General features: G+C 41.8%; 1 protein-coding gene across 1 annotated transcript in view; it reads left to right on the top strand.

The window, feature by feature from the left end:
- The window catches only part of LOC147114727 (phosphatidylserine synthase 1-like), a 57,592-nt gene extending 43,083 nt beyond the window's left edge, over window positions 1–14,509 (top strand). The window contains exons 10-13 of the mRNA XM_085992601.1: window positions 4,230–4,329; window positions 6,452–6,520; window positions 8,141–8,225; window positions 13,037–14,509. Of these exons, the coding sequence (XP_085848727.1) occupies window positions 4,230–4,329; window positions 6,452–6,520; window positions 8,141–8,225; window positions 13,037–13,149 (367 nt within the window). The 3' untranslated portion in view covers window positions 13,150–14,509. The remainder of the gene's footprint in view (window positions 1–4,229; window positions 4,330–6,451; window positions 6,521–8,140; window positions 8,226–13,036) is intronic.
- Window positions 14,510–18,898: the final 4,389 nt, after the last annotated feature.

Raw genomic sequence — 18,898 nt, 5'->3', positions numbered from 1 at the left:
CTTGCAGCCTTTGCCTGCATTCAGGCCAATTCCAATAAAACCAATTTTAAAACAGCGGTTCCGAATCGCTACCCCTCCTTCAGTTCTGAGTGGAGGAACTTATAATTAATGATATTAAAACGGAACAAGTGGTTTGGATGAGAGAAGAATCCAGTTTTATTACCTAAATAAACTACAATCCAAAGAATAAACTATACCACATGAACACAGTAATTACATTAAAACTATATAACGGGGGTTGCAGACGGCGAAAACGAGGGATAAAATGACTACAATGTTATTTAAACAATCTTGGCAATTACCCTCAAATCACCACCCCAAACTCCTGCTAGGTTGCTTTGTTGAGGAGTCGGAACACCCTGCTCACCTGTGGTCCAGCGAAGTAAGAGAGAGAGATAGCTTCTCAGCAGCTATCTTTATACCTGGTCAGGTCCTGCCATTCTGCCCTGCAAGGCCTGTGTGCAAAATTCCCTGCCCAAAGGGTCCAATACACAAGAGAAAGCTGTGATTGGCTAACTCAGAGTGGTTGGACTGGATTAATGTGTCTTCCGGAGCTCCCTGGGCTGAAACAAAAGGGAAATACAACTGCTCTATTGTCCAGCATGCTAGGTGATTTAGACCCGTTCAATTCTTAAACTGATCCCATTCAAGATACAAAAGTCTCTTCTGCAGTTTAGATGTATCCACTCGATATACAAACAAATGCTAATAGCATTCGATTGCTTTGTAAACAAAGCATTGTCCTTTGTCTTCATTGAACCTTACTTCTAGACACAGAAAGCTGATTCCAAGCCTCTTTTGTCTTCGGCCATGTGGTGACAGCCATTTTTATCCCTGGAAATTTAAAAGCACAACGCCCAGGGATTCTTTCATCAAAAAAATTGATCTTCAGAACTGTAAATTATTGCGAATTCTTACATGCTGTGAGGAGGATGCCGAGAAACTCCAGGATGATTTGGACAGGTTGGGTGATTGGGCAGAAGCATGGCAGATGCAATATAACGTGGATAAATGTGAGGTTATCCACTTTGGTCGCAAAAACAGGAAGGCAGATTATCTGAATGGCAATAGATTGGGAGAAGGGGAAGTGCAACGAGACCTGGGTGTCCTTGTGCACCAGTCGCTGAAGGTAAGCATGCAGGTGCAGCAGGCGGTTAAGAAGGCAAATGGTATGTTGGCCTTCGTAGCGAGAGGGTTTGAGTAGAGGAACAAGGATGTCTTGCTGCAGTTGTACAGGGCCTTGGTGAGACCACATCTTGAGTATTGTGTGCAGTTTTGGTCGCCTTATCTGAGGAAGGATGTTCTTGCCATGGAGGGAGTGCAGCAAAGATTCACCAGGCTGATACCTGGGATGGCAGGAATGATGTATGAGGAGAGATTGGGTCGATTGGGCTTGTACTTGCTGGAGTTTAGAAGAATGAGAGGGGATCTCATTGAAACTTATAAAATTCTGGCAGGACTGGACAGACTAGATGCAGGAAGAATATTCCCGATGGCCGGGGAGTCCAGAACCAGGGCTCACAGTCTAAGGATAAGGGGTAAGCCATTTAGGACAGAAATGAGGAGGAATTTCTTCACCCAGAGAGTGGTGAACCTGTGAAATTCTCTACCACAGAAGGCAGTAGAGGCCAATTCATTAAATATATTCAAGAAGGAGTTGGATATATTTCTCAAGGCTAAAGGGATATGGGGCAAAAGCAGGGACCGGGTACTGAATTTGGATGATCAGCCATGATCGCATTGAATGGCGGAGCAGGCTCGAGGGGCCGAATGGCCTACTCCTGCTCCTATCTTCTATGTTTCTATGAAAAACATTCAGCGGTACAATTAGATTACAAGTTTTGTGCTTCCATTCTGTTGTATAGTGTGTTTGAGTAATGTAACACAGAATGATGTACTACTAGTTATAGATTTATGACTTTGATGTGTCGGCAATGGCAGCACCCTCGCCTCCAAGTCACAAGGTTGTTGGTCCAAGTCCGACTCGAGACTTGAGCACAAAATCTAGGCTGACACTCCAGTGAAGTACTGAGGGAATGTTGCACTGTCTGAGGTGCCGTCTATCGGATAAGACTTTAAACCGAGACCCTATCTCCCCTCAAGTGCCCGTAAACAATCCCATGGCACTATTTTGAAAAAGAGCAGGGAACTTCTCCCCAGTGTCCTGGCCAGTATTTATCTCTCAACCAACATAACTAAAACAGAATAGCTGGTCATTATCACACTGCTGTTTGTGTGACCTTGCTGTGTGCAAATAGGCTACTGCGTTTCCTACATTACAGTGAGTACACGTAAGAAGTACTTCATTGGCTGTAAAGCTCATTGGGATGTCGTGAGGTCATGAAAAGCGCTATATAAATGCAAGTTCTTTTTCTTTTTGATGGGAGTTGATGAGTATCACACACGCAGTGTACTGGCACAGTGCTGAAGGATAATGGCCCAGAAATTCGGGTCTCCACGGGTGAGTACGCATGGGGTACTCGCCCATAAGCCCAATGGAAGTGCCAGTTTCGTGCATGCACTGCGCATGTGCGGGAAACTGCACTTCCGTTCCCCTAAAAGAAGGGGTTCAGAGGTGGAACGCGTGCGCAGGAGAGGCAGCGTGTGCGCATCGAGCTTACGGTTCTTTTGCAGGTTTTCCCGGGAGGGTAAGTCTCTAGGAGTTACACTTTTAAAAAAGCAGGCGCAAGGCCTGCTTTTTACAAGGTAAGTGGTGAATTACTTAAAATTAAAACATTTTTTCCACAGGTTTATTATTTTTAAATACTTTAAAGAAAGGTAAGCTTATTTTTAGCCCCGTTAGAAAATGTAATAAATTTTTTCAAAAATTTAAATTATTGTTTAATAGTTATTTCATGCAATTTATAGTTTATTTTAAAAATGTGATTTTTAAAAAATTATTTGAAGATTTAGTGATGTTTTGGGGCTTATAGTATTTATAGGTTTGACAGGTCTCCTGTCAAACTTATGAATGAAGCCTTCCCTGCTACCATTGGCTCTCCATGGCCCACGTGATCCCAGGGGACGCATCGAACTAACTGCGCCCCTGGGATACGCAAGCACTGCGTGCCGGCAGTTGGAGGAGGCCCAGGATTGGAATCCCACGCGGGCCCACAGCTCAACGGCCGGCGTGGTAGGTAAGTGCAGGTCAGGGGCTTGCACCCGTGGGAAGCCCCCGACCCGAATTTCTGGGCCATTAGCTGAAGTGTAGTTTTTCGTTGAAGCTCGATACCAAAACAGTAAGTAAGCTTAGTACAATGTACGTGTATGTCTGTGTTTACTTCCAAATCTATCCATCTATCTTTATAATTAAGTTTTGTATCTAGTGCATATTACTTTCATCTAGATCAGTCACAGTTTAAATGTATATATAGTGTTGTTCTGATTGACTGACTTAAATAACCACTATCTGTTCAATTAATATGCTGATTTGCTCAAATATTCAACTGTCATGAGACAAGCTGCTGCTGATGATGGGTAAAGCTGGTATTGCTGGGGACAAATAAGGCGGAGGCAAGTGGGGTTGTAGGACGCAACTTGGCATCAGCTTAGTTGTACTTGTACCCCAGGCACCAGCTCCTGCTGCTGATGCGTCTGAAGAGGTGAAAATGTTTGAGAGGTGTTAAGTGCTTCAACTGTGGCATCTTCTCTTGGGGTTGATTACTGACCAGGGCCAGCACTGGCCCTTCCTTCCAAAGGTGCCCATCCTGCTGTTGTCTGCTGACCATTCCTAGTAGTTCATCTGCACCATTCACAGCCTAGGCCTCTGTCCCAGTCTTCCCTTGCTTTTAGGGACTTTCCCGACACTACAACCAGCCAACTGCAATTTCAGCCTTCTGATCAGCTTACTCCCAGTTTTCTTGTCATGAATAGTGTAAACACAATTGGTTGCACATCAGGACTTGTATATAATGTAAATAAATCTCCCACATACCAGTTCCCTAACCTCTAATCCTCCCAAACATTGACCTTCTCATGTAGTCCCCTGCTCCAAGCCCACCCAAGTACTCTCACACCCCATTGCAAGTCTCATTTTTGACTCGCCATAAACAACACTACATGAAATTTATTATATCAAACTATTTTTGGAGCTTGAAATAATTTATTTTTATTAAATGCATTTTGTGACACCCAGAAAACGAAATCCCAAAAATATTAGACTGTGGACCTGGCTGTGACTCAGACTGAATTGATGGGATCTGTCTAACTTTTTTTTTTAATGTTAACAGTGCCATTTCCTTTCTGGAAGCAATAGTGTGCATCAAGTCTGGTCAAGATTTGTTCTCCAAAACTGTGGTACCGTACATCATCCTTTGGCTTATTTGCATGGTAAGAAAGTTCATTGCTTATTGCTCTGGTAAATTCCACATTAATAGCAGGTTCCAGCAAGGACCTATATTCTACCTTGAGCCTGGATTGGTAACCAAGGCCTTGATATTCACGGTGGGGGTAGGGGGGTCGTAGCGGCAGGGAAATGTGACTAACGTGAAGGTCCTGCAGAATTTAATAGCAGGACATCATTAAATAATTTCTTTCCCTGTTTCCCAGCTGGCAGCCAGTCAGATTGAGAGGTTGGCTGGCTGTCAGGCGGGAAGGCCTGTGCTGGGAGGCCACAGCCAGGGAGCGGAGCAGAGAGGAGGGTGGGAGAGATCACCAGAGTGGGGTTTAAAGAGATAGGAGGGAGGGGGGTGGAGGTCACTGGGTAGGAAGCAGATATTGCATTGCGGGGCCGGGGTGAAGCACTGCTACTCTTCCTGGCCCACAAGCAGTGCTGGAAAGATAGGAGCAGGAGTAGGCCATTCGGCCCCTCGAGCCTGCTCCGCCATTCAATGCGATCATGGCTGATCATCCAAATTCAGTACCCGGTCCCTGCTTTCTCCCCATACCCCTTGATCCCTTTAGCCTTAAGAAATATATCCAACTCCTTCTTGAATATATTTAATGAACTGGCCTCCACCGCCTTCTGTGGTAGAGAGTTCCACAGGTTCACCACTCTCTGGGTGAAGAAATTCCTCCTCATTTCTGTCCTAAATGGCCTACCCTTTATCCTTAGACCGTGTCCCCTGGTTCTGGACTCCCCGACCATCGGGAACATCCTTCCTGCATCTAGTCTGTCCAGTCCTGTCAGAATTTTATAAGTTTCAATGAGAAAGACACTTGCCCGCTGAATCCAGCTGCTCTCGCCTCCCCTCAGCTGTCTGGTTTCCTGAGTCCTGGGAAACCTGGCCCGCAGCCGTTAAATCTAGAAGTCTGTTGAAATTTGAGGCAGGCAGCCTCATTAGCATGTTTAAATAACTGCCCCGCCTCTTGAGAGCAGGCTAGTCGCCCGCCACCACACCCCCCCCCCCCCCCCCCCCAACCCAGGAAGTGGGCACGTTCGAGGCAGTTTGGGGTCTGGTTTTGTAATTTTTTTAATTTTAACCTACCACCATACCGATTCAATCTGCTTACGAAGATCAAGAGAAACACATGGTACATTCCCAGAAGCCACTGTACAGTGGAAAGGGTTCTCTATTCGATCCCTGGGTCCTGCTGTCGCTTACCTAGATATTTGATCAGTAAAGGTACACTCCAGGTCCTAGGGGACAGAAGGTCTGCTTACTGGCGTGGATGGTGATGATGAACCCAAGTAGAATATCTAGCATTCACTCATAAATGCGACAATAACATTAAGAAAAATGCAATGTGGCCTTAAATATTGTACTTGATACCATCATTTTTAAAATTAATCAATTGGATCCAGTGGATTTTAAGCTTAAAGTGCTCAACTTTAAGGGCCAACATATTAAAAGTGTGTTGTTTTGTTGTTGCAAAGGAAAATATTTGCAGAGTTCATTAAGTATATAAATAACAAGCAAAAAAACTCCAAATGCTGGAAATCTGAAACAAAAGCAGAAAATTCTGTATATGCACAGTAGGTCCATGAGCAACCATGGAGAGGAAAGACTAGTCGCACTTTCAGGCAGGTCTCTTCCCAGCCTGTTTTCTCTGCACAGACACTGAATGAAGTGTAGTGTATTTCCAGCATTTTTTGTTTGTTTCACTAAGAATCATTTTGTTACTAAAGTCTCTGAACAAATTGGGTGATTTGATTATATTATATAATTTTCATAGTGTATATAGACCAGAATAATTTATTCACAAATCAAGTTTTATATTCCAGTATATTTTAAAAGTGGGGGGGGGGGGGGGGGGGGAGTGATTTTTAAAAACTCTAGCAGTGCTGTACATAACCATAGAGATGAGAAAGATACGCGGTCTTCTGAGTTTGATCACTTCCAGGCCAGAGGCAGGAATACTATTGTTTTGTGGTCCTGCATCGGTTTTGTAAAATATCAAAAATAAATGAAAACATATTAGATGGTAACGGCCTATTTTTGTTCAGTTGTGTGTGATTTGGAGCCTGTAAAGGGAGTATGGACTATCTAATTAGGCGTTTTGTTCATTTCAGGCTTTCATTACCTTTCTTTGTCTTTCTGGAATGGTATGGTACGCTGAACATTCTGGGCAACGTGAAAAGGTACGTTTTTGAACAGGAAGTTCACTCCTCTTCGTGCTTATGAGCAGTTTTTTTTTTTTGCATACAGGGAAGTTGCATCTGATGAACTTTATATGCATTAAGGTTATTTAGATTTAGGGTGCCGTACATAACCATAGAAATGAGCAAGATCTCCGGTTCAACCCCTGGTTTGATTTTTGATCATGGCCAGGCCAGCAGCAGGAGGGTTCCAATTTGCCTTCGTGTTCCTGGGCTAGGAAGGGGAAAACTAACAGGGTTTCCGCTCCTCAGCTGTGATTCTTGGCATGCACAAATAGCCTACCAACACCGGAAGTAATATTTTCTGCTGCCTTTTCTGGCAACACCAGAGAAGGTTGGAAATATCAAGCGAAGTTCCTCCCCACCAGAAATGGGTTTGCGTCCTCACTCATTTTATGGTCGGCAGTACCAGTTGCATTGGAAGCGCCTGCCTCAGAGGTGCTTAACTTTAATATTAAAATGAAGGTGTGTCAGGCTTGCATGCCAGTCTCTACTGTACTGGTTTGCAGGATGTCTAATGAGAAGCACATTCATACTGAATAGGCATTCAGGGTGGCTAGTAAGCAATCAAGAGGCAATGGAAAGGACGCAGCAATATAAAGGTAAATGTATTTTTGGCATCACTCGGCCATTAATCTTCAATATTTTTTTCCTCTTGGCATTTAGATTGTAATAAATCTTTGTCAATTGATATAAATTATCCCCATCCTCAGGACAGCAGGCACCACTGGATATCCTGGTAGGAATTCCCCCTCCCCTTTAACTGACATATCTTGAAGAGAAGCACTGATGTCAGGCTGCACAAGAGATGTTCTGTGCCCAGCTGCCAGTACCTTTGCACCCACATCTATAGACAAAGATGAAACGACCTTGCTTTGTCTGATGTATTGCTGGTGTAGGCTCCTTCTCCCAAAGAAAGATGTGCCTGCAGACCTCCACTAAGATATGTGACTATCTAACTAACTGTAGTGTTGTATGCTTCCTTAGCTGTTCTCTTCCACCACTATTCTGCTCTTTAGATCCATCCAAGCTTGCACCTGAAGTTATGCTTAATGAGCTGACAGAAAAACAGGATGTGAACAACCCACTTCCATTTGAGTCTGTCTAAAATCTGTCAGTAGCATTCTGGCATAAGTTACACCAAAAGAGGGAAAACTAGCCGTAGCTGTTGGAGCTCATGTGAATAATTACTATTTGGGTGAGGTGCAAAAGGCCTGTTTGCACCCATGGAACCTTTTATAGCAGAATCCATCACAGCCCACAAGAGAGGAGATAGAGACAAAGTAATTTCCAGTTTGGCCAATGCTATTGTAAATACAATGGTGTTTCACTTCAACTCTTAACTGTTTTTTGATATGCTAATAGTGTTAGTTAAAGTAGGGTGGGAAGAGGCTCTTGTGGAGCATAAAGAGGCAAAGACCAATTGGGTCAAATGGCCTGTTTCTGTACTGTAAATTCTATGTAACTGCACTCTGGAGCTGACTGTTCAGCCAAAGTTTTAATACATGGATATGCAAAATATTGACCGTTAATCTTGCTTTACCATTACTGAGCATGGCTGCTTTATACTGATTTCACTGCTCAATGTTTTCTGTGTTTAAGACCTTTTCTGAATGTGAATGTGAATATGAAGAGACAATCAACAGCACCGATTCCTCACCATTACATTGGGACACATACGCTAAAGGTTTGTGTATTTGTATACACTTTGAAACACTTCTCTTCCTAGGTTTTTAGTTATTAAGGTAGGAAGGTAACTACAGGTTAATACGACCAAAGTTGTTTTAGTGTCTGTCGTCCGCCTACTTAAGATGACTTGCTAAACTATTATCAGTGATGAACACTTTTCCATTGAATAGCTCTAGGTTTACATTTTGTAATCTATATTTACAGAGCTTTTCTTGACTCGCTTTTGCACGAAAACTGAATGGAACACACTGGGTTCTTCAAGAACTCTGTTCCTTTAATAATCGGTACAGCGTGCTTTGTGCCACTAATCAAAAGTAGCTCTGCAGAGACCTAGTATGTTGCAGCCGCAATGTGAGGTGTCATGGAGTAGAGACCCAAGTTCCTGTCTGGAATTCAAAACTGCAGAGTTTCTTATCTCTGCTATGGGGACGTACACCCTGCCACAGGGAAAGTGGGAAAATCACCAGACAAGTCGTCATTGGGCCACTCTTGTTGATTTCCAATCAGTTGGTCCAGAGCAGGACTGTGAGGGGCCTGGTGACTGCCTGTCCTCTGCCACAGTTGGTGTGTAGAAAGGAAGGATAATGAAGCATTACCTTTGAATTAAAAAGTGCAATTTTTAATTTATATTTGCTACTGTCCTTTTAACCCTTGGACCTTTAATTGTCTCCCAGTTGGTTTCTTAAATGTTCACGTCATGCAGTGATGCTAAAATAAACACCAAGCTACAGAAATATCAGGAGTAGTTTTATAACTAAACTAAATCCTTCAATTCGGATTTTAATTTTTAAAACTTTAAGTTCCTTTTTTTCCTATTAAATCTGTCTTATGTACATTTTCCTAAAATCTAACTTCAAAGCCTTTTTCTGCTCCTTGGCTTACTGCCATTGGAAATAGGCTTTCATAGATTAAAATCTAGCTCCAGTGACCATCTTTCCTCACTTCCTGCCATCGAAAAGCCTGGTACTGACTATAGGCATGGTCGCAAGCACATCCAGATCAGTGTGGCATGTCAAATATATCAAAAAAACTGGAAGGAATTTTGGTGGACAGGTGAACTCCTCAGCAGACTCGGCCATAACACTAAGGGTTAGACCAACTCTGATATAAATGTGAATATTTTTTTAAATATGGGCTAGTTTTGAACTCTTAGAATTACTCGGCATGTATGTATGTTATAATTGCTATAATTATACAAATCACAGTTGCAAAAATTTGTAAGAAAGTATATATGGGAGATTTGTAATGAATGGTTAGTCTGACATTGTAGGAGGTATTACACTCTCTTGAAAGAAGAGTTAAAGGGCACAGTAACAGTAGGGAATTCCAATTTGGCTTATTTTAGTTCAGGCGATGCCTAATAATTGATGTTTACACAAGTGTATTACAGCTGTGTTTAATTCAGTACAGACAATGCAAACTGGTGATAAGTACTCTAAAAATACAATTACTGCTAAAAGAGCCAAATTAGGCAAGAATACAGTATGAAGGATAATTCCTGCCCCTCAGAAACATACCACAATGTAAACCCAGTCTCCAGAGGTGAGCATTTTGTTCCTCATTCGTTGATTTTGCTTACTGTGCCACATTGGCACTACAGCTTTTAATTTACTGTAGCCATAAGCTTCCTTTAGACATCAGCTGAAGGCTGTGTAGTTTAAATGCGGATTTTAAAATTGAATACTGCTGTGGAAAATGGGGAGGGGTACTTTGACCTTTTGTGATCTGCATTTTTGGTCTCCTTTATAGAGATCCGATTCTTCTCCTTAATAACTTGGCAAATTGAGACGGACTTCCCTGTCTTCTTTGATGCTGCCATTACATTGCATTTTTATGTATATTTACTAAAGCAGTGTTGTTTTCTTAAATTTTGTTTTTGAACTCATCAAACATTGCGATTTTAACTGGGTGCTACAGTGGGTTGGACACTGGTCCTTTACCTCTGGGACCTGGTTCAAATACAGCCCAGAGATGGAATTAATGGCCCGGATTTTGCAGTCAGCGGTACTCGCTGTTCATTACATTTACAGCTGTCCACAGACTTTTAGTGGACGTTTGCGAGGCAACTTATGCTAATTAGAGATCCATTTCAGCACAACATCTTCTACAGGGGATCTGGGACCTGTGTGAACAGAGCAAGCAACAGCTTGTCTCTTCAACCAATCAGATTGAAGAATCCTTACTGAGGCACGCAGAGTCTAAATCAGAGTTAGAATATTTAATTTAATGTAAAATCATGTACAGAAAGCAAAATAAAGAGAGGGAAAGAAAGATGGGTTTAAGAGAGCGATAAGAGACATAAAGAAAGTGGAGGAGCAGGGCAAATCGGACATTAACTTCCTGCTTTCCGCATTTAATTACGCATGTGCGGACACCAGATGTTGGTGTCCGATTTACTCCATAATAACGGCGAGCGCTGATCGCCTCACTGTTATTCTTACCGCAAAATCCGAGCCAATATCTTCTTAGACTGTTGATGTAAAGATCTTATGTAAGTCTATTGAAATTGATGATTTAGTGCCATCTCGGAGGCAGTTTTGTGTTTTCGGAATGGGTTTATAGTAGAAAACTACCCTTGATATAACACTGCGCATTGGAAATTCCCATTTGGGTATCGCACTCAGAGAAACACAGAATGGCTAGGGTGCTGAAAATTGGTGCAGTAGGAGATGGTCTTCTGAAGTATATTTTGGGACAGTTTAGAGAGTTTTATTTTGCATCAAACCATGCCATACTTAACTTGAGAGCACTTGATGCTGGCACTGAGGCCCTGATTTTAACCCTAATCGCAGGGGCAGCGCAACCCATGCAATTGCATGGAATCCTTGACCCCAAGCTTGTTAGGGACCCGAATGAGTCCAGTAACTGGCCGCCACTGGTCAGCCCAGGCAGGCTGAATGTATTGGCATGATGTACTTCGTTTCTGCACTGCTGGTCTGTATGTATGTTGCCCATCATCAGCGAAGTCAGGGATGGCATTAGGGCTGTGCAACCCATGCACTGGTCCAGAGCGGATCCAGTCCCCAAACTGGATCTTTGCACGGAGCCCCGCAACACACAGCACCGTCCTTGCCTACCCGCCCGGCAGGAACTGGGAGGGTGAGCAGCTAAAATCACAGGAATCTACTTACCACCCCATTCCTGCTGCAAACTCCTTGATCACGAATTTGATGGAGCCACTGACTGAGGTGGCAAACGCACCCGCTGGAAATTGGCGAGTGCTCGATGAATATATTCAAATCACGGTCTCCTGGTGTCATTGGGGCCTTGAAGTATGAAGGCCAGGAAATACATGCCAGACCTACCCGTTTTTATAATAGTGAATATCCTATTGCACTGCTCACAGTAAATGTCCTGTTTCATAAAGGAGAAAATGAATCCAAATTATAAGAATAATCGTTTAAAATGGTTCAACTTTCCTACATTGGCACATAGTTTGGAGCTGCTCCAGTTTTTTTCTCCAGCTTTATATTGGGTTTTATTTTCTAAAATGAGTGAGAAATACTGAGTTGGAAATTGGTTGTAACATTTGACAACACATTTGAAAAATGGAGGTGCTGCTTTGTTGCTCCGTGAGCTATATTAGTAATGACCTTTATCTTCAAACAAAAAGGTGTTATTTATTTTTTTACAAAACAAATAGATACAGATAGAAGAAGAAATGTTGATAATCTTAGCACTCAAGAACATGAGGGATTCATTTTTACCAGTTATTTTATGGCATAAAGCAACCAAAAAGAGGAATTTTAGGTATTCCTGACAAAATGCCTTGATGTCTTTAGTAATAACAACAGAAAATGCTGGAAACACTCAGCAGGCCAGGCAGCATCCGTGGAGAGAGAAACAGAGTTAACGTTTCAGGTCGGAGACCCTTCGCCAGAACTGGTAAAAGTTGGAGATGCAACAGATTTTAAGCAGGTGCAGAGGCTCTGTTTCTCTCCACAGATGCTGCCTGGCCTGCTGAGTGTTTCCAGCATTTTCTGTTATTTTAGATTTCCAGCATCTGCAGTATTTTGCTATTGTATTGATGTCTTTCGAGTTGTAGCTTCAGAGAAACTATTTGATACAAAATACTTTGTGATTAGAATTGCAAAGCAACGTTCACAGACAGATAGTGGTAATGGACACTTGCCAATTTCTGGTTTTAAACTACTGCTGTTGAGCTGAGTATATCAGGAGCAAGTTCAGCGACGTTGCATTTTTGTTATTTTTATTGGTAGCTTTCTTGACCTTGGAGATGTGCTTGCTCATTTATTTCTGCAAACCAAGGTAGTAAATAAATTGCTCTTGTGTGTGCATTTTTAATTGACTGAGCTTTGTATAATTTCATTGATAAATTTAGATTAGTAGCTAAAATGAGAATGACTAACTTGAGCTAAATGCAGCACTATGAACAGAAGCATGTTTTTTATATGCAGGCTTCAAATGTCATTTATAAATGAAATACTCAGCACACATACAAATTGTAATAATAAATAACTTCCGGTTGAAGTTATGTGCACATCATTTCCTGTGAACTGTGAACTCTGTGCATACCTCACTTCCTGTGCATACGTCACTTCCTGTGTTTGGACTAGTATAAATACTGAATTGCTCAGTATGTAAAAGGGCTTCTCCTAGAGGCATGGTGAAGACTGCTCTTGTATATAGTATAATTATAAGTTGCTTAAAGCTTACTTTAAAGTTCCTTGATGTGTGAGACTTTTTATTACATCACAAATCAAAGTGGATAATGCAAACTTGGTAAAAGATAGTCTTCCATTTTATTTCTTTCACAGAAACATAATAGTCTTTTTTTTTCTTAACTAGGCGAAGGAAACTCTGAAGACTTGTTGCACCCAAGTGCAGCAGACAAGGATGTAACAAAACGGAAAAAATTCTCTGCTGAGAGTAAAGTGAGTAATGGTCTCGGCAGGAAGTAAGGTGGTTTCAGAGAGCTGGAGACTGCCCTGGACAAGGAAATTTGGAGCTGGATCCAAAAGCATTTGGAATGCCAACGAGCACAAGGGGAAGACTGTCTCTGAAATAATTTATTGTTTCAGTAGCCAAGGGCTGGTGCTTGAAGACTAAGCAGTTTAGCTGTTTTGCTACAGATAGCAATTCATAGGCTTACTTAACAGTAAAATGGTCCTACATTAGATCTTGCATTTTTTTAAGGTATGACATAAGGAAGAAATGCTGGAAGCCTTTTCTGTAATTTTTTTAAAAATAAGTTTTTGCAGGCAATTTTTTTTAGTTAATAAAACTGACTATAGCGTTAACATTGACCTGTATTTAGTTTAGCAGGCAAAATTAGCAAATAATATTTAGCAAACCACATGCTTTATGCACTTTCTAACTAGTATCTGCTGCAGCATTCTCATCCTGTACATTTGCTGTGTATTAAAATTATAGCCTTTTGCGCAAAGCATGCTTCAGTTGTACCTATTGATTGTACCAAATACTGCTGTGACTGATTTCAATTTGCATTGACTGAAATTGCTTAATACTGCTTGGTTTATGAAGGCACAACCCTTGCCAACTGTGCTTAAATGGTTTTATAAGTTTAGTTCCAGATTGAACTTTTTTCCCAAATAATTTCTTTTAATTCTTGAACATTTCACCTATTTTTATCCAATAGATAATATATACACAATAAAATTGAAAGCGGGATAAAATACAAATTAAATGCTGCTGTACACTTCAATCCAGTTTAAAGGAGAAATTCAGTTTTGTGTGCATTTTTGTTTAATAGTTGATATATACCATTGACTGTATAATCTTGTCACTATTTTGAAGAGAATGAAATAAAAAAAATTATTATCCTTACTCCCTCTTTTATAAGAGCAAGTCATGGATGGATGTGGTTAACTTGCCATCCCTGGTATGAGCAAAATTAGATCTCAAATTCTCCCTCCAAGAAGCATGGATTACTCATTTTTGTTTTTAGGTCAATCCTATGGCCCATTTGTAAGTTTCATATCGAGAGAGAATAATCCTGCAGAAGATTTGTGTGGGGAAATGCAGGACAATGCAGAATAGTTTTGATGCCACTGTGTTTGCAAAATAATTTCTGTCTGAAACCATGTGTACCTTTTTGAACCATTGGGTGGTATAGTACACTATCAAAAACCCAAACACTGTTCATCTGCTGCAGTATGCACAGTGTTACTTGTATAGTGAACCTGCCTATCATAACCTGAAATTTCTTAAGAAAACTGACTGTCTTTTCTCAGGAAAATGTTACATTTGTGATACTAACAAATAGACAGTGGTTCCAAATAAAACACTTGGGGAATAAAAGATTCTCTGTGTGATTATTTAAAAATATATATATTTTGCATTCAAATTAATGAATGATTTAAAGGTGCCTTTTGTATTATGGGCTCAAGCTATGCTGATCATAGACACTTCATTGTGTCTTGGTTGTGCTGAATTTTGAGGAAGAATTCCTGCGGAAGGAGGCTAGGCACCTGCACTAGCGTGGCAATCGCCTGCAGGCGGTCCAGGAACTACATCGCACAAGCCAGGCACAACTCCTTTGCCTGTTGAAACAGACTTGCTACAATTCAGCAGGGAGGCCGTAATGGATGGGAACCGTCTGCTATTTTAGTGCTTTAAGTACGTTACTAGTTGATCTGCCATGGCATTTCTCATAGTTTCGTAGTGTTTTATATGGAAGTGGATCTTCCGGGACAATGCTCTCAGTAATTGAGATGTTATATTGTTTTGGAGAGGGGGGCTGGGTTTATAAGGTTTTGGGAGGGGATCTGAGAGCAGTTGGGGGAGGAAAGTAGTGAAAATTTGAGCAGTAGTGGTTACTTGGGGTAGAGAAGCGAGTTGTAAAGGGGCTGGAAAGACGGTGAATAATCGAGGGGGTAGCGAGTCACAAAAATGAACCAGTTCTGTTTTGGTCTGGTAATTGCTCCCTTAAATCAGTCGTAATAAATAAGTTTCTTTTGAAAAGACACCTGCAATCTCAACCCTATTTTGTTACATGTGTTGTAAAGTTTGTCCCTGGTAACACGTTTGAGAAGAATTCCAAATGCCATTTTCATATATATGCAGAGTTTGTGATTCATTCAGCTATGGATATGACAGTCTGTTGTTTTATGAATGAGGCTGGCAGTAACCGATTCATAATGAATCTTGTCAACAAGGTCGAGAGCAAACAGTCCTGTGTACTGTTAGAGTGAACCATCTAAGACCTTCACTGAGAGGCAGGTAGAGTTTTAGATGGCTCCCACAGCTTAGAAGCAGAAAAGAAAGAGGAGCTGTGTATATAATTACCACCCAGTCTATGCCTGCCTAGAAGTTAATAATTCCTAAATTTGGTTCACTGAATTGTTTTGCAGTAACTAGTTTGGATTATATTAGCTTTTACACCACCAACTTCCCATCAGAGTCCACACAAGCTGCTGAGTGAATGAATTAATTATTTCTTGCCATTTATCAAAGAGGTCCGACAAAATCATAAACTAACAATTGTCGATAACCTTCGAATTATAGTTAGTACTTAAACATAAATATTGATTATGTGAATAATTAGTAAATTGGGTTAATTGATTAAATAAGGAACAGGTTTTACAAATGCACTTCAGTTATTCAGCATTAACTGCTTGCAGATTATAAATTACAGTTTAGGTCAATGTCTGAGATTAATATGAATTGGTGAGATTAATTTAGAATTAGTCTCCTTCGATAACTGACAAGGTAACGGCATTAGATAGCTAGTCTATTGAATAGATTAAAGTCTATAGGCTTGTAGTTACCAATGTTTCCAGAACATGCAACCTCATTCTTATGAGCTGGTATGGATGAACTGGTTGTTTTGTCTTCCTCAGGGAGGATGGTGTTGGCCTTTTGAGATTTCAATGTGCTGAACTGCCATCTGTAGAGGTGCTTTCCTTTCCTCTTGGACTCTGCTCCTTGGTAAATTCACCTTCCACACTGGTACCTGTACTGGTATCTAGACTCACTGGCTTAAATCTCACCTCCCTTGACCTCCAGGACACTTTACATCTATGTGACAGATTTATATTTGGCTGGTATAGCTTCAGTAACTTTTCTCTGTTGGAATGCATTTACAATTTTATAGCCACACCCTTCTAATATCTGCACCTTCTAATATAAAGACTACTCCAGGAACTACCAAAAAAACTAGAACTAACCGAAGAACTGAAGACTGTTTCAATTTCCACCACACAACATACATTTATATAGTTCTTTGACCATTTTTTTTGTTTTTCTGTTAAGAGGTGGAGGGTTTTAGAGGAGGGAGAGGCAGGTAAAGACACAGGGAAGTTTAGGAAGAGAACTTCAGAGCTTAGGCAGGGCAATGGGATCTGCACAAGAGTCTTGAGGAGTTGGAGGGATGCAAAGATCTGGGGGTTTGTGGGGCTGGAAGAGGTTACAGGGCAAGGCCCTGAGGGGATTTGAACATGACAATTTTAAATTTGAGGCACTAATTTTCGATGTAATTTTAGATGAGCTGAAGTTTATGTAGGGTGGAAGATACGAGGCTAGCTAGGGGAGCATTAGAATTGTTGAGTGGAGATAACCAAAGCACGGAAGAAGGTTTCAGCAACAGACGCACTGAGGCAGGGGCAGAGATGGGCGATACTGCAGGGATTCAAGTAGGTCTTTGTGATGAAGAGGATAAGGGGTCTGTAGTTTAGCACTGGGTCAAATAGGATGCTGAGGTGGCAAAGAGTCTGGTTCAGTCCTAGACAGTGGCTGGGGAGGAGGATGGTGTTTGTGGTGGGAGCCAAAGACAATGGCTTTGGATTTCCCAATGTTTAACCGGAACTAATCGAAAAATGATAATGACCAAGCAGTCTGACAACACAGAAGCAGAGGGGGTCGTGAGAGGTAGAGCTAGGTGTTGTCAGTATACATGTGAAACATAACCCCATGTCTTCGGATAATGCCACCAAGTGGCGGCATGTAGCTGAGCAAAAGGAAGGGGCCAAGGACAGATCCTTGGGTGACACCAGAGGTAATGGTGGAAGGCCAGGAAGAGAAACCATTGCAGGAGTTGCTCTGGTTACAATTGGATAGATAGATGTGGAACCACTCAGCTGGACAATAAAGGAGGCATTGGAGAACGTTGCTGTGGTCGACGGCGTACAGAGCAGTTGAGAACGAGAAGAATAGTGCACCATAGTTAGTCATAGAAATTGTTGTTTATGACTTAATTACGTTTATTTCAGTGCTGTGGTAGGGATGCAAAACTAATTGGAGAGATTCAAACATGGGAGTTATAGGAAAAAATTGGCACGCATTTGGAAGGCAATAACATGTTCAAGGACTTTGGAGAGGTAAGTGAGGTTGGATATGGAACAGTATTTTTCCAGGACAGACGGGTTGTGGATGGGTTCTTTTGAGGAGAGGGTGATGTTGGCAATTTGGAAAGGGAGGGGGACAGTACTCCATCTTATATATCCTTAATTTGCTTCCTCAATTCTATTGGCCAATCTGTGTTACAAGAGTTTAGCCCTTCTGATGCCAATGACCTCACACAACCCTGTTGGTACTCCTGATAATCTCCAAATCAGTGAAGCAGTGGCACCTTGACATGTCAGGTTGCTCATTTACTCCCTAGCTTCTCAAGTCTTTGCTAACCAAGGTTCAGATAAGGCTGGATGTATTTACGCCTCCCTTAATGAACTGTCTCCAGGCCTGTGGTCTTAATGGCTTGTTTTCTATCCCTGGTAAGAAATGTTTTGTTTGTATAAGTCTCTGTGGTTTAGCATTAGCCCCTTTTACCAGCATTCTATCTGACTACTGACTCCATTTTGAGAACACAGTTAAGATGATTCTTAGCGCATTTCTGCTACAACACCCAGTCTAAGATGCTTTCCTCTCCTCAGAGCAGAGTGGTCCCTCATCTTCTGGCCACTGCCTCCTGTGTCATTCACCATTTCTTTCCCACTAACCAGCTCAAAGACTTATACCCCAGGGGAGAAAGATTGTGGGAATAAGGAATTAGCACTGAGATTCACAGAGCACGAAAGAACGGAAAAGATTACAAAGACCATGGCTGAGGAGCCAGTGGAGTCAGATCTTATGATCATGCTCTGAAAGGAAGTTAGATGAGCCAAGATGGTAGCATCCTTTGAATCACGATCCTCCTCATGTTGGGGTTCAGGTGTCTCTGCCCCAGCAGTAGCCAGGCCTTCCAGTCCAGGCCACTCCCTTTTGAATTGCAGAGTTGTGTAGGGCAGAGCATGCAACCACAATGTGAAAAGATCCATTCAGCAGCATACTGCAGTGTTTCTCCTGATTTATCAAGGAATCAGAAACCTTGCATTCAGAACACCAATAGTCCTCTCATTTACCACTCTGGCGGCTGAATATGGTTCATTGTACGAATGTTCAGCTGCTTGAAGGAAAGTCATGAGCAAAGGGATCAAGGGGTAGGCTGTGGTGCCTGGAATCCATCCAGACACCTGAATGTCTTTGCTGAATAGTGCTGGATGGCCAGACTGCTCTCATCCTTCTCATATTATGCCACACTTTCCTTTGCCCCCATCGGGACTCCTCCTCCTCTTTCCTCAACATGGCATAAGAGGAATTGCCATATGGAAACCCACAGGCTCAAGTTACATCCTTTATTATGGGTGGGGATCCAAAAATAACAGGTGAACAGAGAATGCCTCACTCTGGCAGTTTCACTAGTTCATCAGCAAG

The sequence above is a fragment of the Somniosus microcephalus genome, chromosome 7 (genome assembly GCF_052327205.1).
Source record: "Somniosus microcephalus isolate GS21.2 chromosome 7, FLI_Smic_1.0, whole genome shotgun sequence".
Taxonomy (NCBI): domain Eukaryota; kingdom Metazoa; phylum Chordata; class Chondrichthyes; order Squaliformes; family Somniosidae; genus Somniosus; species Somniosus microcephalus.
The sequence above is the reverse complement of the archived record's forward strand: the minus strand, read 5'-3'. Positions and strand labels throughout refer to the sequence as shown.